The following is a 27,846-nucleotide window of genomic DNA, read 5'->3' on the forward strand; positions in this document are numbered from 1 at the left end:
CCTTTGGTACATTTTAAAGTCTGTATCAAATTAGCCCGACTTTTTTTACAGTATCATATTAGCCCTACTTGATCCTATCTGAATATACATACTAGGTATGAATCCAAGAGGCGAGTTACTTTATATTTTATATATGACGAGATCTCAAGTTTTCATTATGTTGCAATAATGTGAATAGTTACGTCTTTATTTCTTTATAATGGTCGTAAAATTTCAACAAATTATAATTAGATTTCATTTTAGAAGTAGCTAAAGTCATTGTAACATTTCCCTTTTTAATAGCTGGAAATTAATGTAATGTTAATTTTTAGGAAAAACATCTAAGTTCTCATATTTTCTTTGTCTTGTTATATAAATGCAGTGCCAATATCTGCAAATTTTCTCTTCTGGAAACGACTGAAGTAATTTAAGTTTAGATAGCCTACTAGAAAATACAATGCGTTTAATTTAAAAGAGGACAGCAGAGTACATAACATATCTCTACGTTTTGTTTGTAGTAATAATAAATATTCCTACGTTATAATTAGTAATGAAACAATGAATATGGAAAAATTCATTGAAACTGAGGGACGTCATTTCTAACACATGCAGTAGCTATGGCGGCCTTTATTTTAAATTGAACGCTCTGTACGTGTATTACATTGTATTGTATTTATTAATATTCCATGGTATTCATACATTGCTTCACAGCTAGAATATGAGACAAATCAAAGAACTTAATACTATTATAAAGTCTTAATTTATAGTCATAGTCTAGATGAAATATATACAGAAGAGATTTACAATATAGTCTACTAGTACAACACAAAGTTTTAGCGTTATTGAATGTCATGAATTCACCTACAGAATAGAAGGCGTGAGAAATTAGGTACTTCTTTAATTTGGCCCTAAATACTCTTATGTTTTGAGTTTCATTTTTTATATCGATAGGGAGGCTATTAAAATTTTTTACTGCCATATAACGCACTCATTTTTGATAGCACGATAGACTTGCCGATGGAGTATGAAAGTAATTTTTTTGACGTGTATTTATGCTATGGACTGTTGAATTAGTTACAAAGTTTTCACGATTACATAAGAGGAAGATTATTAATGAAAAGATATACTGACAAGCCATAGGCATTATTTGTAGTTTTTTGAAAATAGTCCTACAAGATTCCCAAGATTTGGCACCTACTATTATTCTAATTGCTCTTTTTTGTAATAGGAATATACTGTTACTATCTGTGGAATTTCCCCAGAATATTATTCCAAAACTCATTACCGAGTGAAAGTATGTAAAGTATATTGTTTATAAGGTATTGATATTTACTATCTTTTGCATATCTAATAGCAAAACATGCTGAATTTAGTTTGGGGATAATTTCTTTAATACGATTTTTCCAGTTTAACACATTATCGATTTTTAAGCCAAGAAATTTGGTTGTTGTTGTTTCTAATAGGGATCTATTGTTAATTATTGTGCTAGAAATTTGCGAGGTTGAATTTGGACAGGATTTAAATTGAATTATGTTAGTTTTGTCACAATTTAATACTAATTTATTGACTAAGAACCAGTCACATATTTTGAAGAGAATTTCCTCGGCGTTGAATTTAAAAGAGGACAGTTAGCAGAGTACATGTCTACGTTTTGTTTGTAGTAATAATACATATTCCACGTAATAATTAGTAATGAAACAACAATAAATATGGAAAAATTCATTCAAACTGAGGGACGTCATTTCTAACACATGGAGTAGCTATGGCGGCCTTTATTTTAAATTGAACGTTCTGTACGTGTATTCCGCATTATACCACATCCTTATATTTTAAGGCGAGGAATTTCAACGCGGTTTTAAAGTATAAATATTTTAATGTCTTCAACAATTCTGGATTCAGAAAGTTATAAGTTGCAGCGAAGTGTAATTACTGTTACGCCCACATCATCTTTCTCATCCTCACACCCACACAGCCTCTGCTGCCTTACTTCTTTAATTTATATGTGGATTATAATACCAGCTTCTCACGCTAATAAATTCGAGAGTTTGAATGTCTGTGTTAATACCCACGGATTTACACGAAATTGAAGTATTATTTTATACTGAGAATCGGTTAACACAGGTGGTGGAACTGAGACGAGCTTCTGTTCGCCATGCTTATATTTTAATTTGACGTCTTATCATGTAGAACCAATTCGAAAATAAATTTACAGATTTTATGTAGCCTAACACTCTAGATTATATACATTTTAAATGTTGTTTTCCACATTGATTTTATGCGAATATTATCTCCTGACCCTGTAGTTGATCAGTTTCTGAAATTTAACTGTTGTTCAATAGCCTTAAAGGTAGATGTAAATGGAAGAGCAATACATTGATTAAAAAATCCACAACTACCTTAATTTGTACCATAGTAATAGGAAATTGGTATATTATGAAAACTGAACAAGTATTTTGGGAAAGAGTGTCTTAAAGAATTTTAGTAATTTTCATTTTACTCAAGTGTCACTTTTGAAAAACCAATGAGGATAACGGAAATAAATTTTGTACAGTCTTACTTCATATACTGTATAGTCAAGTATTTGCTTGGAACAATTTTTTCCTGTGACACTTGGGTTAGCTTATATTACTTTTAAAAATAAATTGCATTTTGCTCAGTAACAATAAATTTTGTGCTAATTAAAAAAATATACCAACTATGAAGATTATGCCTGGCATTGAAATAAACCATATACAAAGTTAAGCAAGTGTGCAAAATTTCAGTAAAATCCATCAGTTAGTTTCTGAGTTATGGGTACATTCTTTTTTAAAAAATGTAACTTTTTGAAATTGAAACGTAAAGTTTAAGATTATGAAGAAGAGTGGCTTGGCAACATGCCATTTAATAATTGTCGCTTCCTGATTGAATTTCGAAATGAAATTTTGGGAACCTAATATTCAAACATCAGGTAATAAAATAAAAACAAATTTAAGAAATGAAACTTTAGGAAAATGAAGGGTAAAGTTTAGGAATACAAAGAACAGTGGCGTGGTACCATGGCATTTAATAATTAATTATTTTCGGACACTTCCTAATTGAATTTAGACGTAAAATTTTGGCAACTTAATCTTTAAACATCCGACAATAAAATACGTTTAATGACATAACAGAATAATTAAATATATAATAATTTACCACTTTCATAGACATCTTCCATTCAAGAAAAGTATGAAATTGAACAAAACACGTGAAAGAAAAAAAAGTATTTTTAGTAATTAACTTATTTATTTTACGACTCTTTGTCAACTGATATGGTTGTCTAACGTCTGAATGAGATTAAGGTAATACTATCAGGGTCTAGCACCGAAAGTTACCTAACATTTGCTCTTAATGGGTTGAGGGAAGACCCTGGAAAAAACGTCAACTACGTATCTTGTCCCAATCAAAATTTGAACTGAGGCTCACTGTTCACGGTTAGACATAATAACGATATTCAAAATATGCTACAGTTCATAAACAATATTTATGAAGAAAGAATCCCAGAACTTTGTGATATGTGTAGTTTTAGGACATTTTTGCAGTAACTTGAAGTTCAAATTCTCCAACGTTTCGAATTCATTTATAGGCTCCATGTTCAGTTATATATAATAAAGTTTCATCCAAGCGCATTAAGCTTGGATAACCAAAACAACTGTACGGGAGGTCAGTCCTTCTGAATTAAATTGTTTTTGGAAGTTCAGGCATGACGGATGCAACTATGTAGGTGAACGTTCTACATTTGAAGATGTAACCGTTATATAGCTCCGTAAATTTGAAGAGACTATATTGTTGCAAAACTTATAGAATTTATCGAAATTTTACAACTGTGAAAGCCTGCAGTCTTGGATGAATGAATGAATCACCCGAGTTAAGGCCTCCTATATGGCCCTGGAGTTCTTACTCGGTGGGCCATTCCGAGCAAGTGTTCTTCTCTCTAATACATTGTACTGCACTTCTATAGATAGATAACATCTTAGGTCACACACTAATTTAGCACCTATCATTGTACATATGTCTATTAGCTCATAGTCACTTTTACATATAACTTTTTAATGTTCGCACTAAACTGTCACTTATACCAACAAAATCCGCAATATGTCTAAGTTACTAAACAATTAATTGCAATTCTTATTAAAACAAAGGAAGATTGAGCAATGAAAGTCTTTTAAATCAATACGTTTTATCATTTCCTGTATATATTATTGTTATTACTATTGTGCTAAAATATGTAACTGCTGTTAAAGTACAGCTAGGAAAGGAATCATTTTTCAGCAATCACAACATGTGTAATCATTACTAATTAATTTTTATAAATTAACTTTAAATGAAATTCTGTTTGTGTACAAAATAAATTTCTAAATTTTAAATATTTATAACAGATTAAAATTAAATCGAACATTCCTCCAAATGTTCTTTTTGTTATTATAAATACTCGTAATTACAGGGAAATCATATTGATAATCATACCAGTTCTAAGTTAATTTAGGCGCATCATGCTTTGATGTATTGTCTGTTGAAGAGCATGACTATGTTAAAAAATTGCAATTTTCTTAGCTAAAATTTAATGATTTTTCACTCATATTTGTATCTCCTCTTCCCACACTTTTTTCCTGTCGTTTGTTTCTTTATGTCTTTCATTTTATTAACATAGATCTTATTTGGGTTCAATTATTCATTATTATGATCAATACTATCATCGTAAATATTTGTGTATTCAACATTCATGTTCCATTCTTAAGGAATCTGAAGATGATGGTTTAGTTTTGCAGTTATGTTTCTCTAAACTTTGCTAACAACAAAAACATTTAAATTTGAACTTAAAAAATTAAGCCTCTTACTTTGTTAAGTTTGTTATTATAACTTGAGTTTTAGTACAATAATACTGTTGTACGGAGTCAAATTAAACTCAAGCATAAATATTTTGTTAACGCTTTTCTTTTAATAATACATTGAAAGCAGTAGGCCTATACGTTCTTATGGTAATATCAAAATGAAGGATCCATTGGTTAAAATAATTTATTTAGACTTTATTTATGATATTTTTTCTGCCATCATTTATGGATATTGCTGACATAACTTCCAATAAAGAGCTACAATTAGATTTTTATTAGAAAGCTGTGTGGCAAAATAATTTAATACATATTACTAATTAATGCTGGGTTTGCAGTGATAGACCTACCCTTTAGCAGAAAATTATGAATAAAATTAAATGAACAATGAAACAGTAAGAGTATTATATATTCTTGTAATCATGAGTGCAGATTTTGGCATTGTATGATATTTTGTAAACGTATCAAGTCGGTTATGAAAATATTATTGAGATGAACTGAAAAAGTAATATCAACATTTTATCTATGTAGGCCTAAAGGAGGACTATTTCGCTGCAGAATCCACGATAATTTTTGTTACGGTGTTAAAATTATTATTAGTTGGAGACCGGTTATGTTGATTTTATTATGGATTTACTAATTTGTCCTACAGAATAACCTCTGTAATGTTGACAATTAATATTTGAGGAGAAAAATTCGTTGGCAGTTGACACTAGACATATACGTCAACATATATGCCTAACTTGGAGTTAGGCTACAAAGGGAAACACTGAAGGAAGAAGATTCGATCCTGTGCTGTGGGTTGAATTCGGCGTAGCTCAGTGGTCAGAGCGCTTGGTACGTAGAACCAAGGATCCGGGTTCGATCCCCGGCGTCGGAGTAAATTTTTCTCCTCAAATATTAATTATATTTATTCTGTCCTCAAAATATACCGGATAAATTATTCATATGATCATTACTACAGATTTTATTAATTATTTTTTAATTCCGTCATTACATAATGTTTGTAAAGTTTCAAGTCGTTTATGGAAATATTTCTGAGATGGAAAGAAGAAAACAATAAGGACATTTTATTCCCTTATATAAAAAAGGAAAGTTTAAAGCATATTAGCATACTTCTCTACAGAATCATTGCAATTATTTTTGTTGTAATATTAAAAAAGAGAGAAAATTCATTATGAGGACAGCTGCCTTAAAGGGCTAGAATAAAGATACATCCTATTATTTTATCCATTATAGAGGATAATAGTCAAAATATGGTAATTAGTATTAATAAATAAAACATTAAATAAGCATTAACTTGTTTAACATGGAATTTAAATTTAAGTCTGGTTATACAAATAACTATGCAGAATAAGCAACGAGTCTTATATAATTTGAAGAACACTGTCTTTCAGAAAACTTAATTTTGAGTCCAAATCTTTTGAACATATTCACTTTCGATCTTGTGACTGCACCCCGATTGCCAAAAAAGAGACTAAAAATTCCCAGTTATATTTCTTCCTCATGTAGTCATAGTGTTTTTTTTTTTTGTCAACTGACACAATTTGATATGTAAATTCTCGAAACGTATTGTGGGATCTAAAGTGTAATCCTTAATCATTGGAGACCAGCTAGTAAATTATATTTTAATTGTTAGACCTTATATTTATTTGAAAATAATATAATATAAAAATAAAGTAGGTAAGAAAGGAGAAATGATTAAATGAAATTAACATTTATTTAATAAAAGGAAGAGACAAAGAGAATAGAGGAAGAACAGGTAGAGGAAAGGGGAAGATTATAAAATTCTTTCAAGTATCAATCTATTTTGGGACGTTTATTGAAAAGTGAAATTTTATAGAGAATGAATTCAGAATGTTGCTAAATATATATCATGAGACATAATAAAATATTGGTTATATATTCAAAATCATAGTACTTAAAAATATGCAATAGTTATATTATGTTGTTAAGATTTTGTTTATATGATGAATATTGCAATGTGTACAAATAATTTTATTTATGAAGGCAGAAAGGAAACAGAAACCAATTCTTCTTTGAATGTGTGAAAAATCAAACATCTCAATATTTCAATACATTCACACTTCTTTTTTACTATGTGTATTAATAGTCAGAGGACTATTGTGAACACTTTGAACTGATTGCTACTAAGAGTATGTTATGTACTGTATATTATTTGGAAATGAAACTACATGATCTCTTTTCTCTTGTACATCAAGTACTAGGTGTAACTTCTTGAAATCAAGTGAAGTTATGATGTTTTTCACTAACGGGGTTTCTACATACCGGTATATTTTTAATTATTGAAAGAACTGAGTAATTGTAACAGGTATACTATCTTACTATTTAAATGGTTAATTGCTTTATAGCAAATTGTTGAATTTTTATAAACTGAAGACACTCGAATTACAAGAATATTGAACTTTTTCGAAACTGTTACGAATTTCATGTCCAATTTGATTGAAATATGAATAGTTTAACAAAAACTAAAAGAAGAGAAAGTCAGTATTCATTAACTTTTCCATGATAATGGTTTTAAACACAGGAGAAAATCTTTGTTATTCTTAATAGCAAATACTGAAAGATAGTGTTAGCAAGTCCATTTGTTATGCACATGGAATTGGTCGAAAATGTTTTAATAAAATTATATTTTATTATACCTAAATGCCATTGTTTACAGGGATTATTCTAGATATACTTGTTTCTATTCATTGGATGACAATTGGAAAATTATTCGGTTTATAAAAAGATGTATGGCTATTTTATATTAACGTGAGTGTTGATGCTTCGGAGACTGGCCTATGTAGCTACTTTCCTGAAAATTAGGACATTTAGGAATCAAAATATATTTGTTGCAATTGAAAATTATGAGAAAAAAGGTATTTATATTTGCTTACAATTACTTTCATACTTACAGAGAATAATAGAATATATGTATTCACTTTTATTTTATGTAGGCCAGAATGAGACGAAAATTCATATTGAAAGAATATAGATGTTAAGAAAAGCGATTAATAGATTCTGAATAGAATATATAACATTTAGCCGTTCAGTTTGTTTTTCCGAATGTGAATCAATTTCAACAGCTGTTAATAGTAATGTTTCTATGACAATTACTTACACCACACAATCTATCACACCCGAAAATTAAAGTCTAAATGTAGTATTTTCTTCACAATTTTTAATGTCTAACTTACTATGCTGTAATTTCATATTCATACGAAGTTTTGTAAACCTCAAGTGTGTTTAAAATAAGTCTGTAACAGAGCAGTAAAGAAAACATCGACATATTTACAATAATGTTTAATTGGATGGTTTTTCCGTCTACAAACTTATCAATATTTCTAAGCAGTTGCAAGAACTATTTGCCTAACTAGTGGCCTTGAAATTATATTGAGTGATATTTATTTAGAGTTAGCCTATAGAGTGAAATGCATAATAGGCTGAAGACAATTTGTGTTATATTTACAAAAAAAAAAAAAGTATGTTGGATATTAAATTTGATGTATTGTCCATAATTAATTTCAATTCAGTACGCTTAAATGATGACTATACTTTAAATTATTGACTGCGAAAGTTTTGCTAAACGAGTTTTGAAATTAGTGGACTATAAATGGTGTAGGAATAATAGCTAATATAATCTAAAATGCATCGCACAGTTTAAGTATGTAATCTTGTTTCATTTAAAGTATACTTTACTTCTATACAGAATTAATCAGAAGCAAAACTTGAATGTGTTTACATATTACTGGTTGCTACCCCCTCCGACCGACAAGTTTTTTAATCCCACCCATCAGCCATGACAAGATGGTGGCTGCGCGAACTCCATAGAGAAATGCTGAATTTAAGTTTTGGTTACAAAATATTTAACTTCTTATATAGTTATGACAGTCCATAATATTTTTAATTGCAACAAATATTGAAATTCAATATTCAGATTAGAGATAATTATAATAGACAATACAGGAAAATTAAAGATAACTACAGAATATTTGTTACACATTGCAGTTTCCGTTCGATGTTACACTTCGAGTGTTAACGCTTTAAAGTTTAATATTTGTATATAATTAGACTTTTTATTTGATCGATATTTGAATAACTCATTATCACAGTGACTGTCTTCTGATTTAAATTAATGTAAGATTGATAAAATAATTGTACAAAACAGGTAATGAAAAGTTATCTCATATTTTTAATTAAATCATTGTGTTATAAGCTTACTTTTGTGTTGTGCACATTCACAGACAAATTTCATTCACTGTTACAAGTGGAAAATAACTCTGCTTTACATTGTTAAATAGTGAAACAGTTATCAGTGAAAAAAAAAAAAAACAAAACAAAACAAGGATTATAATTCAAGTTTAATGAGGCAACTTACACATGTATATCATCTCCAGATAATGTACAACGAGTTTCGATGCATAACATGTCACATCTACAGTCATAAAATGATTGTATTACGACATGTGTAGGGTACTACACGAATATAAAAATTAATATAGATTTAATACTTAAACTCTAAAATGTATTACACACTTCGTTACATTGCAGGATACTTAACAGGTATATATAACTAACTTCTAATTCAAAACTTTATTGAAAAGTATGTATATTTGTCACCCATTCTAAGAAATTAACTTTCATACGAATGAAAGTGTGTGAACAATGTAAGAAAAGTAAACCAGGATTTAGAAACTTAGTTATATGTTTAAAAAATACATTACAACATAAAGCCACATGCAAACTTATGTCAACATGTTAAATTGCATAATTATAAAAATTATTTTAAAGTATTTCTTAACTTTGGTATTTATTAAGTATCCTGAAGAGACATTTAATTAATTTACAATTTATTCAATTTAATTATTTTTGTTTAAATCAATGCAATAACATTCAATATTATTGCTATTAGCATGATAGTTTATTTCAAGAAATTAGTTGTGTTTTATCTATACTGATATATTAGTTTAAATGTTTTTAAACATGCACAGAATCATACTTGGTACTTAAATTTCTTACCTTGTTTAGCTCCGGACGAGCGAAGTTCTGTCTTCAAATGTTTTTAGAATTATCCAGACATTAAATACATGATATTAATATATGCACTTTATTTCATTACAATATAACAAAATAATTTAACATTGGTAAATGAATAAGTAATAATAAGTATTACTCTAAAATTATTTTTATTGTTTCCAGGAATATAGGAAAACATTTTGAAATATTTCTTAATTATGATATTTTAATAGACTAAAACTATAAAGTATTATAAGCCCATAAAATGGTTATGTTGTCTTACGTTGCGTTAATTCAATAATTATTGTTAAAACAACAGGCACAAATATAATGTAATAGAAAATTTAGGCCTACTTCAGAATCTTAACGTAGTCGTATATCAATGTATTTTGATTATAAATATGCCAGTATGAAGAAAAGGAGGAATTCAACAATTTATTTCATTTTATGTCTCTGATAAAATTGGCATAATAATAAAATGGAAGTATTATTATACAATTTAAAGATCAAATGAAAAGACTTCTTAAAATAATTTTGCTTCTTCCCTAAAATGTGAAGTGAGCTATTTTGAAATTATATATTAAATACTAACAAATATCAATGGATATTTCGAGATTTTTATTACTTATAGTGAAATATAAAAGCGTAAAGGAAGAATCATGATATTTAGGCTCGGTATTTACAGATATATCTGACTGAATTTATTTAGTGGTTGAGGAAACACTATTGGAACCTTTTATATAATAAGTGTTTAGAAATTTAAATTGGTTCTATTATTGTAAATAAGAATTAGCAATGGAACGTGGATTATGCCTAAAGATACTCAGGCATTGATATTCCTAATTCGGATTTCTCGAAAAGGATCACATACAGTTATCACATTTCACGATGCAGGGTATTAATTCCTATATCGGATGGTGGCGCTACAAATTGCGGGCAGTAACAGGAAATGACCGGAAGTGGAGTAAACAAAGAAAAAATGCTGATTGGTGAGGGATTTAATTTCCTTTGGATTTACCCCACTTCCAGCGAGTCTACTAACCAGGCAGCACGAGTAGCCAGAAGAAGAGCAGGAAAGCGGGGATGAGGCCTGCAGGCGCTAGGGCTCGCGCCCCCGTGTTCATGGTGGCCTGCAGCAGCTGATGGGGGGCGGGGCAGCAGCGTCGTCGTCGTCGTAGTCGGCGGTTAGCTTAACACACCGGTCCTCTCTTCTCCCGACCTCACCATGTCGCAGCACAGTACTTAACACTTTGTCCTGTCGGCGGCTTTATCCATCTCGATGAGTACTACCTGCACACTCGCGGCATCGCCGGGCGTTCCGCACCACGAGATAAAAATGGATACGCGAGCACAAATCTCGCCTTCTCTTGAATCTCACTCTATGATTTTTTTTTTCTGTACCCTCTACCGAAATTAAAAACTCAAAAAAGGGCGACGACGGTTACTTAAAATCGTAGTGTTTACAAATATACCTGTTTTGATCAATTCATGTTGAAGGCAACAGAGTACTCTCCCGCGCACTCGAGTGTCCACATCACTTTGCCACCGCGTCATGCCGTGGTGTCGTCGTCAGTTCGTCCCTCTCGACGATTCCCCAACCAGCACGGCGACGGTGACGCTGTTCCGGCGGCGGCAGCAGGTCCATCTGTCTGTGCGGCCGGTTCCCGACATGTGGCAGGCCGCGGTCGCTGCTCTGGCTCCGACATGCGATCACGCGCGGCTCGAGACCTCCATCCGCCTGCCGCCGTCGCGTCGTCGCTGGGGGTTCCTTGCACCAAGAGCACAGACCAAGTAGCAGCCCCGATCCGAGTCGACCCGACCAGACCGGGCTCACGGTTAATAATGCACAGACGCGGACCTGGCGACCAATCCCGTGGAGCGTACCTTCGGGGCTAGGGACTCGAAGCCCGGTACCGCCTCGGCCCAGTGTATCGACCAAAAGAACGGCGGCGGCGACGGCGGTGGAGTGTATTACCCGTGCTCAAGATATCCATCCGGGCACCGATACTTTGACTCGCGGGGCCCCCTGCCCATTCGGGGGGCTTCGTGCAGGCCGTGATGTCCGTGCTAAGCCTCGGCTCCGTCTTTTCGAAATCACTGCTGCCGTTTTTAAAGAGTGGAGCGCGATCTCTGCGGGGCGAGGCAAAATATTTTCTGGGCGGTGAAGTCAAATTAAAGTTTTTATTACTCAGTGCAGGTGTTTGCCGTTCTGACGTTTCCACTCCTCGTGCTATCAAGAAAACCCGACAATAGACTTGTTATAGAGCTTCGACAGGATCTGAAAGATCGTGGGTGGATGGGGGGATAAATGGAAAGATGGGTGAGTGAGTGAGTGGGTGGGTAGTTGGATGAATGGATCAGAGAGTGAGATGGATAAAAGGACAGATGGTTGAGTAGTTGCGTGAATGGAGTAATAGACAGTTGTATAAGTGAGTAGATGGGTGACTGAATGGATACGTGGATGAACGAATGGGTGAATGAATCAGTAGAAAGTTAAGTAGCTTGAGGATAGATGAATGAGTGGGTGGATGGAAAAGTGAATAAATGAATGGGTGGTCAGTTACATGAGTGAATAGGTAGGCGAAAAGATGAGTGAATGGATAGTGAGATAGGTATGTTGGATAGATAAATGAATGGATATGAATGGATGAGTGGGTGGTTGAAAGAGTGAATAAATGAATGGGTGAATAGGTAGGCGAAAAGATGAGTGAATGGATAAATAGATTGATAGTGAGATAGATAGGTATGTTGGATGGATAAATGAATGGATGAGTGGGTGGGTGGATGGATGGATGGGTGAGTGGCTGAACAGATGGAAGGATGGATGGGTAGGTGGATGAATAGACAGGTATGAACGAATAAATTTATGGATTGATAGTTAATATTGCCAGATTTGTGGATGAAATTATAATATACATTGATTTATAGATGGATGGATATGAATGGGTGGATTTATGGTTGCACTGATCTGAATGGATGAATGACTGGTAGTAAATGAAATGATAAGTGGATGGATAGGTAAGTGGGATAGATGGAAGGATGGATGAATCGATTGCAATTAAATGGACGAGTGAATACGTCGGTGAATCGGTAGATGAGTGAACGGTTGAGTTGAGTAAATGAATTGAGTGAACGGCTGAGGAGTTGAATAAATGAATCAGTGGTTGAGTGAATTGACGGATGAGTGGAAATATGGATTCATAGACGATTTGGAAGAGAACGTGCATGAATAGATAGATGGAGGAGTGAATAAATTACTGTGTGAATTAATGAATATGTGAACAGACGGATATACGTGATTATAGAAGTGAGTCAATGAATGAATAAATGGGTAGTTGAAGGAATGAATATACGAATAATGGACCATGAGTGGGCGGATGGATATATAGATGAGTGGATGATGGATTGGCGAATATGTAGGATTGGGTGGATAGATAATTCTTTCTTGGATAGATGAACGAATGAGTGGATGCACGAAAATTTTAATGCATAAATAGATAAATGAATGAATAAACGAATAAAGAAATAATTGGGTCGGTCGATAGATGATAGAATGATTGGATAAATGAGTGAATATGGATGGTTGAATGGATGAGCGGATAAATGAATGAATAGAATTTTAGTCAGAGTGTGGTTAGGTTTTTACGCAATGGTCTTGCGGATTACAGTTCAGAAATGCTATCCTTCTTTTTTGTAATTATAACGGAAGACCCTTAAAGCACGCGCTAGTGGCGAAGACTGGTTTTACAAGATAGTACAAGAACCCTTGATATAGTGTACGTATGTCATAGTTCACATCCGCAGATACAGAGATAGGGAGAAAACGTTTCGTTGGCTGATGTGGGTAATCTATGCGCTTTTCCACGGCTTCTTAGAACTCGTCGCCTACGTGGCCTCTTCCGCAGTAGGACATAATGTTCACCCTGTAAATGCTTCCGAGTATTATCTGCAGCGAATTTCCACGAAGCGCTTCCCGCGAATCTCTCCGTGTTAAGCCTTCGCATTCGTCTTATAGATTGCAGTACAGGAATTTTCTGTCTCTCAGATTTGAGATGTTGAAGTTTCAAAGAATTTCTGTCTTCCAGACAAGCAATGAAATTCGAAGAAATAAATTTAATATTCCCTTCAAGCCCTTCAGAATTAAAATCAAAACTCTCGATGTGTCATTGTTTCACTTGTAAGTCCTTCCCAATCATATGATAATAGAAACACGATCTGAAAATGAAATATAGGCTAGAGTGGTCCTCCTAAACTTCCTTGATTTTAATGCTTTATGAAAGGAAATTTTAAATTGCTTCATTGGCACTAGTGATTGTTGTCTATCGATGCGGAAATTACGCGGTATAAGCACAGTCTAGTATATACAGTCACGAAGCTTGAGTTGTGAGGGTGCTATGAACAATAGACTGTGCCGGTACTATTTCGCATTGTCTGTAATGAGGCGATAATAGCGATCCTAGTGGTGAGCAACTATCTATGGATGCATATTTACTACGTATTGAGCTTCGTGACTCTATATACTAGACTGTGGTATACGTATTACGCCTGTAAGGTACAAACTGTTCAAGAAATCAAGGCAACCGGCAAACTCAGCGATAAGAATTTGCAAATGAGATTCTAGAGCGTATTAACGAAAACCAAAATTTTTTTGGTCATGTTATGTTTCTGACGAAATAACTTTCTATTTCTCTCGGAAAGTTAAACGACACATTTTCTGAATATGGGGCTTTCAAAATCCCTCCTATAGACATGGAGCACATTCGAAACAGTCCTAAACTAAATGTATTCTGTGCTTTTATGCAAGGTATGATAATTGGATTTTTCTCTTTCATTGAGCCTAATGATCAAATATGTGTCTAAATATACTTTTTTTATTTTTAGCCTAAAATACTTTATAGTATTGACTTCATTTGAGCGAAATTTCAAGGCCATTAGGAAGAAAATGACTGATTTTACGCCATTTTTAAATATGTGTGCTGAAGCTTCTCCTTTGTACCTCCGAAGTTTATTTTACATTTTTCAACATTTAACATGTAATATCTCGGACAATAATAGAGATAATTGAACAAAATTTTCAGGGCACATTCTCGCATTATGCATGAATAATTCTGTAAAAGGAAATTGTCAAATTGCAAACTAAAGAATAAGTTAAAATTGTCGTGCACTTTTTCTTTCTGTTCATGAAAATGTAAAATAAAAATATAAATATAAAAATTAAAATTTCTAAAAATTATCAAACAAAATTGATTAGCAGTCTTCTAGCTTTCATTTAAGACAAGATTTATGATTCTGTGATACTCTTGAGAGTAGATATATCATTTTCTTTATAATACTGCATTTTTTATGTCTGTGATTGTACCATAAAAGGAAAAAGTGAAAATGTACTTAAAAGGCTTCATACATTGATATGAAACTGTGTTAAGGAAACAGAGGCTCTACTTAAAATAATATGAGAAAAGAGATTTCCTGTAGATCCTTCCCCTTAAAAAACCAACTAAAAAAAAGAAATATAGGAGCAGTGTCTTTGAAATTGGCAATAAAATTAACGCTTTTCGTTTACAATGTGTGCGTAGAAATTATGTGTAATTATTATAATAGTTAAATACTTTTATACGAACTCGAAAAGAATATATAATACTACTACTACACTACTACTACTAATAATAATAATAATAATAATAGTAATAATATTTATTTATTTATTTGCCGTACTATTAAAGATATTTATACCGTTCGAAAGTGTTACATAACAGTAACTGACAAAATGAAGTTGTAATAAGAAATTGACTACGTATTTACATGAACTATTTTCCTTCTTTTAGGTTCTACATCAATATCCAAAACGTTTCCCACATATTATTTAACACCCTGTATATATTATGCCATTAATAAACTGTATACATATTCACAGTTTCAGCAGAATTCTATGTGACGTTACTAACAAGACATACGACAGTTTGAGATAACACGGGATAACAAAAGACAAAGTTGCATTGAATGTGGATAAATAATATCCATTCTTCCAATGAGAATAGAGCTTGTTGCTTTCATTTTAGATGCTTTGTTGTGATTTATGAGAAACTACAAAGTATTTTAACTGTTAGTTTAAAACTGAATGCAATTATTTGTAGACATGTTCAGGTTTAGCTGAAGTGTGCTCTGTGGTTATGTGGTCGGAGTTTCTTCATCAATAAGGACATAGATTAATTAGTTACAGTGAGAACAGGCTATGAAATCAAACATGCATAACATCTGTCCGATAAAGTTTCACACCAGTCCATGTATGTTAATAACGTCAAAATATTAATTTACATGCAATTTGCACATAAATGTGAGTTTGAAGCCCGTCACAAACCCAGCCTCTTTTTAATATCGAGAAATATTGAGCCAGAAAATGAATATGCATATAGCCAAGGGAAAGCCCGACTACCAAACCAGCTTCAAACGATTCCATATCGGAGGTGATTCTTTAGAAATGCAAATTATGTTCATGTACCAAAACTTGTTCATCACCATTTTTTTTCTTTGCTAGAAATTCTTTGTTAAGGTAATGAAATTATGTAAGTTATACGTATTTTTTGTGCATTGTAAATATAAATTACTTCTGCATGCATGAGTGATGGTATTGTAAACAAACATAGTTGTTTTTAGTAGGTTATTTTACGATGCTTTATCAACATCTTAGATTATTTAGCGTCTGAATGAGGTGAAGGTGATAATGCCGGTGAAATGAGACCGGGGTCCAGCACCGAAAGCTATCCAGCATTTGCTCATATTGAGTTGAGGGAAAACCCCGGAAAAATTCTCAACCAAGTAATTTGCCCCAACCTGGAATCGGACCCGGGCCACCTGGTTTTGTGGTCAGACGCACTAACCGTTACTCCAAAAATATGGACGAACATAGTGCGATCCTCTACATCATCATTATCATCATCATCATCATCATCATCGTCATCATCATCATCATCATCATCATCATCATCATCATCATCGAAATACTATTATCAATCCCGTTTTGACCTCATTAAATAGCGTTTTCAGATATCTTCCTTTTCGTTTACAGTCTTTTGAGTTGTAGTTTTATTTTATTATTATTATTATTATTATTATTATTATTAGTAGTAGTAGTAGTAGTAGTAGTAGTAGTAGTAGTAGTGGTAGTGGTAGTGGTAGTGGTAGTGGTAGTGGTAGTGGTAGTAGGAGTAGGAGCAGTAGCAATAGTAGTAGCAGCAGAGGCATTGTTTGGTATATTTTCAGAAGTTTCGAATAGTACTTGATTTATAAATGTGGAAAGGGCAGGAAACTCTACTTCCCTCTGTGATTGTAGTTGATCTTAGCTATTTTATGTACTTTAATTTTTAATGATGTATTACAAGAGTAACTCGAAAAGCTGAATGAAAAATTAAGAAGTGAATTATTTGTTTAAATATTAGATATATAAAAATCATCTTAAATAATAACGGTCCTTTATCACAAGTAATGATCTCACTATTTTCATTAGGCTTGTAATGCTGGGGACCGATTACAAATGTTAACTGCAGCATGGTATATAGGCCGGGGACGTGAGCTAGTACGAGGACATTGACTTGGTTCTGCGGTCGATTAGGGGAATAACAAAGTGAACATGCACAAATCTGGACAACTCTAAAACTAAATATAAGCTACATAGCATTACAAAGATTTCATTTTCTGCAACGATCTGCCTTATTTTACATAATGTTTTGTCGTAACATAGTTTTAAACACGTTTGTTGAAATGTTACATGAATGAGAGTTGATTTGTACATTTTTCTATAAAATGTTAGAAATGGGGATTGTTTACTTTAGATACGTTATGTCAGCAGCTACCATCATCTCGCACAAGTCCAAAAAATTTTGGTTGCTATTCGAAAGGGAATCGCCTGGTATTTCGTCTGTTTTGTCATTGAATATCAATTTGAGCTGTTCTGTATGTTTTCTCGTGCAACAATGTCTCTGTATATAATATCTCTTGTCACCTCGTATGTTTGTATTACATAATTTACATATAATGTTCCCGTCATTCAATTCAAAACACACACAAAATTCCGCTACAAAAATATGCGCCTGACAACTTTTAACCATTGGCATTATTACACAGCAGGTACATTGTTTACGCATGTTATAGTAGTGACTGGAGAAGGGAGTATTCACCAGGTACACTGTTCACGCAAGCTACAGTAGCGACTGGCGAACGGAGTATTCAGCTGGTACACTGTTTACGCATGCTACAGTAGCGACTGGCGAACGGAGTATTCAGCTGGTACACTGTTTAAGCATGCTACAGTAGAGACTTGCGAACGGAGTATTCAGCTGGTACACTGTTTAAGCATGCTACAGTAGTGACTTGCGAACGGAGTGTTCAGCTGGTACACTGTTTAAGCATGCTACAGTAGTGACTTGCGAACGGAGTATTCAGCTGATACACTGTTTACGCATGCTACACTAGCGACTGGCGAACGGAGTATTCAGCTGATACACTGTTTAAGCATGCTACAGTAGTGACTTGCGAACGGAGTATTGAGCTGGTACCGTGTTTACGCATGCTACAGTAGTGACTTGCGAACGGAGTATTCAGCTGGTACACTGTTTAAGCATGCTACAGTAGTGACTTGCGAACGGAGTGTTCAGCTGGTACACTGTTTAAGCATGCTACAGTAGTGACTTGCGAACGGAGTATTCAGCTGATACACTGTTTACGCATGCTACACTAGCGACTGGCGAACGGAGTATTCAGCTGATACACTGTTTAAGCATGCTACAGTAGTGACTTGCGAACGGAGTATTGAGCTGGTACCGTGTTTACGCATGCTACAGTAGTGACTTGCGAACGGAGTATTCAGCTGGTACACTGTTTACGCATACTACAGTAGCGACTGGCGAACGGAGTATTCAGCTGGTACACTGTTTAAGCATGCTACAGTAGACAATTGCGAACGGAGTATTCAGCTGGTACACAGTTAAAGCATGCTACAGTAGTGACTTGCGAACGGAGTATTCAGCTGGTACACTGTTTAAGCATGCTACAGTAGTGACTTGCGAATGGAGTATTCAGCTGGTACACTGTTTAAGCATGCTACAGTAGTGGCTTGCGAACGGAGTATTCAGCTGGTACACTGTTTACGCATGCTACAGTAGCGACTGGCGAACGGAGTATTCAGCTGGTACACTGTTTAAGCATGCTACATTAGACACTTGCGAACGGAGTATTCAGCTGGTAAACTGTTTAAGCATGCTACAGTAGTGACTTGCGAACGGAATATTCAGCTGGTACACTGTTTACGCATGCTACAGTAGTGACTTGCGAACGGAGTATTCAGCTGGTACACTGTTTACGAATGCTACAGTAATGACTTGCGAACGGAGTATTCAGCTGGTACACTGTATAAGCATGCTACAGTAGTGACTTGCGAACGGAGTATTCAACGGTACACTGTTTAAGCGTGCTACAGTAGTGACTTGCGAACGGAGTATTCAGCTGGTACACTGTTTAAGCACGCTACAGTAGTGACTTGCGAACGGAGTATTCAGCTGGTACACTGTTTAAGCATGCTACAGTAGTGACTTGCGAACGGAGTATTCAGCTGGTACACTGTTTAAGCATGCTACAGTAGTGACTTGCGAACGGAGTATTCAGCTGATACACTGTTTACGCATGCTACACTAGCGACTGGCGAACGGAGTATTCAGCTGATACACTGTTTAAGCATGCTACAGTAGTGACTTGCGAACGGAGTATTGAGCTGGTACCGTGTTTACGCATGCTACAGTAGTGACTTGCGAACGGAGTATTCAGCTAGTACACTGTTTACGCATACTACAGTAGCGACTGGCGAACGGAGTATTCAGCTGGTACACTGTTTAAGCATGCTACAGTAGTGACTTGCGAACGGAGTATTCAGCTGGTACACTGTTTACGCATGCTACAGTAGTGACTTGCGAACGGAGTATTCAGCTGGTACACTGTATAAGCATGCTACAGTAGTGACTTGCGAACGGAGTATTCAGCTGGTACACTGTTTAAGCATGCTACAGTAGTGACTTGCGAACGGAGTATTCAGCTGATACACTGTTTACGCATGCTACACTAGCGACTGGCGAAAGGAGTATTCAGCTGATACACTGTTTAAGCATGCTACAGTAGTGACTTGCGAACGGAGTATTGAGCTGGTACCGTGTTTACGCATGCTACAGTAGTGACTTGCGAACGGAGTATTCAGCTAGTACACTGTTTACGCATACTACAGTAGCGACTGGCGAACGGAGTATTCAGCTGGTACACTGTTTAAGCATGCTACAGTAGTGACTTGCGAACGGAGTATTCAGCTGGTACACTGTTTACGCATGCTACAGTAGTGACTTGCGAACGGAGTATTCAGCTGGTACACTGTATAAGCATGCTACAGTAGTGACTTGCGAACGGAGTATTCAGCTGGTACACTGTTTAAGCGTGCTACAGTAGTGACTTGCGAACGGAGTATTCAGCTGGTACACTGTTTAAGCATGCTACAGTAGTGACTTGCGAACGGAGTATTCAGCTGGTACACTGTTTAAGCACGCTACAGTAGTGACTTGCGAACGGAGTATTCAGCTGGTACACTGTTTAAGCATGCTACAGTAGTGACTTGCGAACGGAGTATTCAGCTGGTACACTGTTTACGCAAGCTAAAGTAGTGATTTGCAAACGGAGTATTCAGCTGGTACTCTGTTTACGCATGCTATAGTAGTGACTTTCGAACGGAGTATTCAGCTGGTACACTGTGTACGCATGCTACAGTAGAGACTGGTAAACGGATTATTCAGCAGGTATACTGTTTACGCAAGCTACAGTAGTGACTGGCGAACGGAGTATTCAGCAGGTACAATGTTTACGCAAGGTACAGTAGTGACTGGCGAACGGAGTATTCAGCAGGTACAATGTTTACGCAAGGTACAGTAGTGACTGGCGAACGGAGTATTCGACAGGTATACTGTTTACTCTTGCTACAGTAGTGACTGGCGAACGGAGTATTCAGCAGGTACACTGTTTACGCTTGCTACAGTAGTGACTGGCGAACGGAGTATTCAGCAGGTACACTGTTTACGCAAGCTACAGTAGTGACTGGCGAACGGAGTATTCAGCAGGTACACTGATCAGGCATGCTAGAATACTGAATTGTGGACGGATAATAAATTTGAAAACATCGTGACGCGGCTATCCGTCCTCAGCATTACAAGCCTAATTATCATCATCATCATCATCATCATCATCATCATCATCATCATCATCATCATCATCAATTTGCAATTTACTATTTTTTAAGCATCATTTGTATGTATTCTATTTTGTTTGTAAATAGGATTTATTACTTATCTTCTACTGCTGCTATTACTGGTGCTACTACTCACACTACTACTGTTGCTACTACTACTGCTATTAGAGTCTGTTTAATCGTCCCTACTGATATAGTTAATGTCTACATCGTTAAAACTTCCATAAGCAACGACTCTTTATAAAGAATATTTGCAGTCAGCGAATACTACCTGATCGTCCGAAAATAATGTAGTATTATTCTAATAATGTACGAGTAATTTTGTGCTTCAGTTTCATTTTCCGTTCTCTGATGACTTCGTCTATACATACCTACATTAAAAAAACAGGCGCTAATGGACACCCTTGTCTCAGTACTTGTGTTATTATAGATAATAATAATTTAATTTATAATTGCGTATTTAAATAATATATTTTACTATGTACTATTATTGTATCTTAATTTTTCAACTTTTAAATAACAATGAAATGGTATGCTGCTAGGAAACCATAGCTAATGCAATAACGTTCAGACGTGTAGGAAATTGGAAAGATCAATAAAATTAAAACAATAATAATAATTTTTATTAAGAAATATTCCAATATACAATGACTATATTTCATCCCAAAACTATTTTCTACCGCCAAAGGTCCCTGTTCATGGCTCTTTCCTCACATAGGCCCTTTCCTCCATACTTCTTCGTATCCCATCCATCGAGCACTCTCGTGATATACCTTTTCCGATTTTCCTTTCAGCCTCCCAATTCGGCATCTTCCCTGGTATAAAAAAAATAATCATCATCATCATCATCATCATCATCCTCGTCGTCGTCGTCGTCGTCGTCCACACCTGTGAAAATGAAAATTGGTATGTGTAAGACACTGTCCCTCTTTGTTTTTTTTTTCTCAAAATTCATTTCACTGTGAAGTGATGAAGCATTTCCCACATAACTCAAAAACTATTCAACATTCTGTGATGAAATTATTTGTGTGTATTTATGCATGTTATATCTACAATATGATAAAAGATCACTTCTCCATCTTTGATAGATTGCCTGATAAAAAATAAATTCATTTAAAAATGGTCAAGTATCTGTACGTTCTTCTAACACAAAACATAAAAAGTATATTATTTATTAAGGAATGTAGTTGAAAGAGCAAGATATTGTAAATATGAGTTTCGGTAATAAAAGAGAGAGAACATGAAAAAGTTAACAAGTTTATGAGTTATGAGGGAAACGCTTCCAGTGAACTGCCACAATTTTGAATTTGTAAAAAAAAAAAAAAAATATATATATATATATATATATATATATATAAATATTTTTTCATATAGAATAAGGACAGTGTTTTACACATACCAATTTTCGTTATTGTACAAGATACAGTAATGGAGGGAAAAAATGTTGAATATTTCCAAAAATTACTGCTGCAAGCTGTACCTAACCCCTTAAGGTTCATGCCTCACTTTCATAAGGGAGAACTAATCTTGCGAGAATATTATACAGCACTAAATGAGTATATTTCTGAACAATTGCAGGCTTAAAAACACTATTGATTATGCTCATGGTTTTAATGTATTTGTTGATTTTCTGGGAGATATCCTTTTTATATTGCAAATATAGGTTTTACCCAAAGTAATTGAATTCATTCAGCCTTTCCAGAATTTCGTTTTCTAAACATATTTTACTTTGAATTGGGTCTTTGCCAGAAAAATGACATAATTTTGTTTTATCAGGTGTCATTTCCATGTTATATTGACCAGAAATTATAGGCTATGGGGACTATGAAGCGATCTTTTTAAATCATTTTGTAAAGATGCTAGTAGCACTAGCGAAAATTATAGCACTGATTTGAAAATTTCTCTTTATCGGTGTTTTGCCGTGAGGCTTCTGTTTCCATTCTTCCATAATTGCATTCATATAATATTAATAATATTAATAATAATAATAATAATAATAATAATAATAATAATAATAATAATAATAATAATAATAATAATAATAATACTAATAATAATAGTAACACTATAATGCATAATACAGTGGTGCAAAGCGTTCCAATTTCCCCTCCACCGAGGAAAGTAGTTGACCTTCTTTATGCTGTAGAATTTATATTTGTTCGAGTTTCCCATATATTTTTAATTCTTCTACGATTTCTCCATTTCTATTGCAGTCCAAAAATATGTATGCTACCGTCGCGCGGGGTGACTTTGTGCCATGAGGGTGAATTTGTGCCATTCGCGCATTTCATAAAAAAAAACGTAAGGAAGTAGTCTTTGAAACCGTCATAAGGTTTTAAAGACTACTAAACGTAAGGAAGTAGACTTTAAATCCTTGTCACGGTCTTAAAGAATACTTCCATACGTTTTTCGCGAATGGCACAAAGTCACCCTCATGGCACAAAGTCACCCCGCGCGACGGTATTCCAGCGGTTGTCAACCTACTACTGGTTGTACTTAAAGTATGAAATAAAAATGCAAAAGATCATAAAATATAAAAATATATAGCTGTTTTCTGTATATTTTATGGAACACTCCAGTGAATAAATCCAAAGAGTAGCTGTTTCTTGATTAAACACGCCTAAATAAAGCAATTAATGGTACCGATATTGGATCATAGAAACTTTTATTATATCACTAGAGGCGATACATGATGTTTTTCCCTAATACATTTGGTTACTGATACAGCTACAGTAATGCCCTACATTAAAATATTTCATTTTGTTTTCTATATGTTTTTGTCTTTTTGTGGGGCTGGGTAGTTCAGTTGGTAGTGCAGCTAGCTACGGATTGGAAGGTCTGGTATTCGATTCCGGGTGGTGATGGAATTTTCTCGTTGTCAATCTCCCAGAACGGCCCCGAGGTTCACTCAGCCTCCTATCAAATTGAGTACCGGGTCTTTCCCGGGGGTTAAAGACTGTCGGAGCGTGGTGCCGACCACACCACTTCATTATAGTGCAGAGGTCAAGAAAGCATGGGGCTCTATCTCCATACTACCGAAGTGTCTTCATAGCATGTGGAGAGGCTATTTTTACTTTCACCTTCTGTCTTTTTTCTGTAAAAGTCAAGATTAGAACAATAGATCACAATGGGATGAACTAATGCTTTGTGTATTTTTATGGTCTTTCATATTTAAAATTTGACAAAGATTTGAATGTTAAGTTACTCTTTTTCATTGTTTGTGTTTGTAGAAAGCCAAAAAAAAACCCTATTAAGGATGTACAGGTTGTATGGCTGTGTTATATATTGTTTCAGTCCTTTATAGTTGATATAGCGTCGTTAAATAACCCACTAAAACAAAAGATTATAGGACAATCTATAATACAACGTCGCGAGATTTTATTGCCGAAAGCTTTGGCGTTGAATCACTGCTAAGCTGGCTTTTGCCCGCCATGCGACTTCGAGCGACGCCGTACTAAGCTAAACCTGTTTCCAGGCGCACGCCTTTATATCGCCTATTTACTTAGATATATGTTATACTTTTTATGAGTGGAAAACACCATTATTTTCATAAAAATATTATTTTTTTTTTAAATGAGACTGTTACAAATATGCCTATCGGAATACATTTTCTAGTTGTTGGAAATAATTTAAGAATTGATGATCAATGGATTAGCAGCCAGTTTCTTAAGGAAGTGAAACAAGTACTGCAATCGCATGACGTAGAGTTACAGGAAATGTATTACTCGTAGTTTTTCATTGATTTTGAGGATTCTAAACAAAATTTTTCGCCCAGCTTTACTTCTCCGAGACAAGTTCCCTAATTTCTGATCATATATCTATGCAACTCAACGTCGTTTCTGTAACATACCTTACTTGGGTTTGGTTTTTATATATGGAGTGATACGCAGGCAATTTTATTTCTATGAAATTACGAGTATATCATTGCGAGTTTTAAAAAGCTAGATAGTAAAGTACTTATAAACTTGGATGGCAGTGACTTTCACTCAAATACAGTATTTATTAGTTGCGTAAAATAATAAAATCTCAGAAGATTCCTATTCTGAGTATACGCTTACCTTGTAACTTTTCAAGACTTCATCCGTATAGTATAGACTATTCTGATGAGATGGTGAGCTTGTTTCTTCTTCTTCTTCTTCTTCTTCTTCTTCTTCTTCTTCTTCTTCTTTAACAAGTTTTGAGTACTCACTTCCCAGTCAGGAATAAACAGCTTAAAAATATTGGACGGTCGGTCTCTTCCTGGGTTTCCTTGTTGTTGCTTTGTGAGTAAGAAACTTTCCCATGGAAGTGTTACCTATCTTTCGCAAAAACCCCATTCTCGGAGGATCGTGATTAATTTTTCTACGAAGATTGCTTTTACCACAACGTAGGGACCCTTCCTACTCTTTGTCTCTTGTAGGCTGTGTAGTACACTGTTTGATTTCCTTACAATATAAATATATTGCAAGATTAAAGATGTATTACTTTAATTGTATATAATAAGCAGACATCGGATTCTAGGGCAAATGCCTATTTTGTTTCTTTAGGAGAAAAGTAAAAATAATTATTAATATTTGTGTTTCATGGAAATTGAAAGGTATTCAAAGAGTTTTATAGTGCCCTAAAATGCCCTAAAATGGTTATTAGAGCCTAATTTGTTAATATTCGCCTAAAATGCCTAACTCACTGTAAAGTTTCGCATTTTACTCTTACTTTTTATAATTTATACATGCATTCACTGCGAAATTTAAGGCATTTAAAAAGTGGAAAGTTTGCTTCACACCGGCCATGAAACCATTGATAAAGGAAACAAAAGGTTTTGAATCTCACGACACTCGCAATAGATTTCACCGAATTTAACATGTTTGGAGGAATAAATGCCGACAAAGAACCAACCTTAGTTTTGAAGCAGGCAACAATCACAACATGTGCTGCTACCGATTCAGAGATATACTATACTATAAAAATGACTGTTTTCGGTCTGAAACCGATTAGCTGTACTGCCCTTCAGAGTGTCATAAAATCACAATTTTTGGAGAAAGAGTGTTTTTGAAATATTTATGAAAAGTCGTAAAACTGCGAATTAGTAGGGTAAACCGTTACAAAATATTTAAAAGAATGGCCCTCCTAGTGTTAACACTACCAGGAAATGCAACAATAAGTGGAACTTTGTATTTTTGTCCAATTGAATCTCAATAACAACGGTTCATTTGAATGCTCGTTAACAGTTGCTCTATCCCTCACCTTATTTGTGTTGAGAAGTTTTGAGCGTAGGACGTTTTCCTGTGAAGTTTAACGCGATAATGCCGAAAAATATAAGTGCAAAATCTACATTGATCCGGCAATGGCTAACAGAATATTCAGAATTCACTTATGATGGAAAAATAATAATATTCTGCAAGATTTGTAGCAAACAGGTATGTAACAATAGTTGAAATATATAAATTCTATTAATTTTAATGAATAGGCCTATAATATTTATACATTGACTGAGCTATCCTGAGGTATAATTCTTTTTAAGACCACTACACTTTAACCTTTTAAATTCCGATACTTAGAGTATTTGCAGGTCATTAAAATTTTGATTGTTCGAACCCACTAACTTTGTGATAGAAATACGGCAATACGACAATTAGGATTTTATTTTAATTCAGTTTACTTTACATTTTTAGATTTCGCAAGAAAAGAAGTGCCACCTAAAGCAGCATGTGCAAGGAGCGGCTCATAAGGCTAAAGCTCAGCAGAAAAATCAACTGCAACAAACTTTACTAACACAGCCTACTTCATCCAATCTCAGCAGCAATTTCTATGCTGATTTAACCAGAGCGTTTGTTGCTGCTAACATTCCCTGGAATGCAATTGAAAATCCGGTTTTAAGACAGTTTTTACAAAAATACTGCAAACAAAATATCCCATCTGAGTCGACCCTAAGAAAAAATTACTTAGACAGAATATACAGTGAAACTTTAGCTTCCATTCGGGAGGATATAGGTGATTCTTACATATGGGTCTCTGTGGATGAAACCTCAGATCCTATGAATAGGTATATAGCAAATATGGTAGTAGGAAAACTTAGTCCTGATGGACCTTCGATTCCACACCACGTATGTGTTAAGGAACTTTCGAAAGTGAATAGCCAAGCCATTGCTTATCTTGTAAATAAAGGCCTACAGTCTTTATACTCAGGTAATATAGACGATTCTAAAGTTCTGTTGTTTTGTACTGATGCTGCCTCATACATGGTTGCTGCAGCTCCACTTCTTAAAACATTTTTATCCTAACCTCACGCATGTAACCTGTCTAGCACATGGCCTTCACAGAGTTTCTGAAACAATCCGGAATCAATTTCCTCTTGTCAATTTGTTTATTTCTAACACAAAAAAATGTTTTTGTAAAGCCCCATCCATAATTTCAATTTTCAGAGAGAACTTTCCAGATATCCCACTCCCACCTCAGCCGGTTGTTACACGATTGGGAACCTGGATTCAGTCAGTGGTGTATTATTCTAAGTATTTTAAAGAAGTGGTCGCAGTTATTGATAAATTACCTGAAACTGATAGTGCAGCGTGTGTGAAAGCAGTGAAAGATTGTCTGAATGACTCACGAGTGAAAAACGATATTGCCTACATAACATCAAACTTTTCTTTCATGCCTGCAAGCATTGAACAATTAGAACGTGAAAAACAATCTCTTTGTAGCCAAATAGCAATAGTAAAGGAAGCTCAAGTGAACATACATTCTGCTTTGGGCGAA

The 27,846-nt window shown here is 34.5% G+C and overlaps 1 protein-coding gene across 1 annotated transcript in view; it reads right to left on the reverse strand.

Annotated features, from left to right (window-relative positions):
• The window catches only part of nAChRbeta1 (nicotinic acetylcholine receptor beta1), a 584,647-nt gene extending 572,974 nt beyond the window's left edge, over positions 1 to 11,673 (reverse strand). The window contains exon 1 of the mRNA XM_069816523.1: positions 10,888 to 11,673. Coding sequence (XP_069672624.1) covers positions 10,888 to 10,969 — 82 coding nt within the window. The 5' untranslated portion in view covers positions 10,970 to 11,673. The remainder of the gene's footprint in view (positions 1 to 10,887) is intronic.
• Positions 11,674 to 27,846: the final 16,173 nt, after the last annotated feature.

This window comes from Periplaneta americana, chromosome 17 (genome assembly GCF_040183065.1).
Source record: "Periplaneta americana isolate PAMFEO1 chromosome 17, P.americana_PAMFEO1_priV1, whole genome shotgun sequence".
NCBI lineage: Eukaryota > Metazoa > Arthropoda > Insecta > Blattodea > Blattidae > Periplaneta > Periplaneta americana.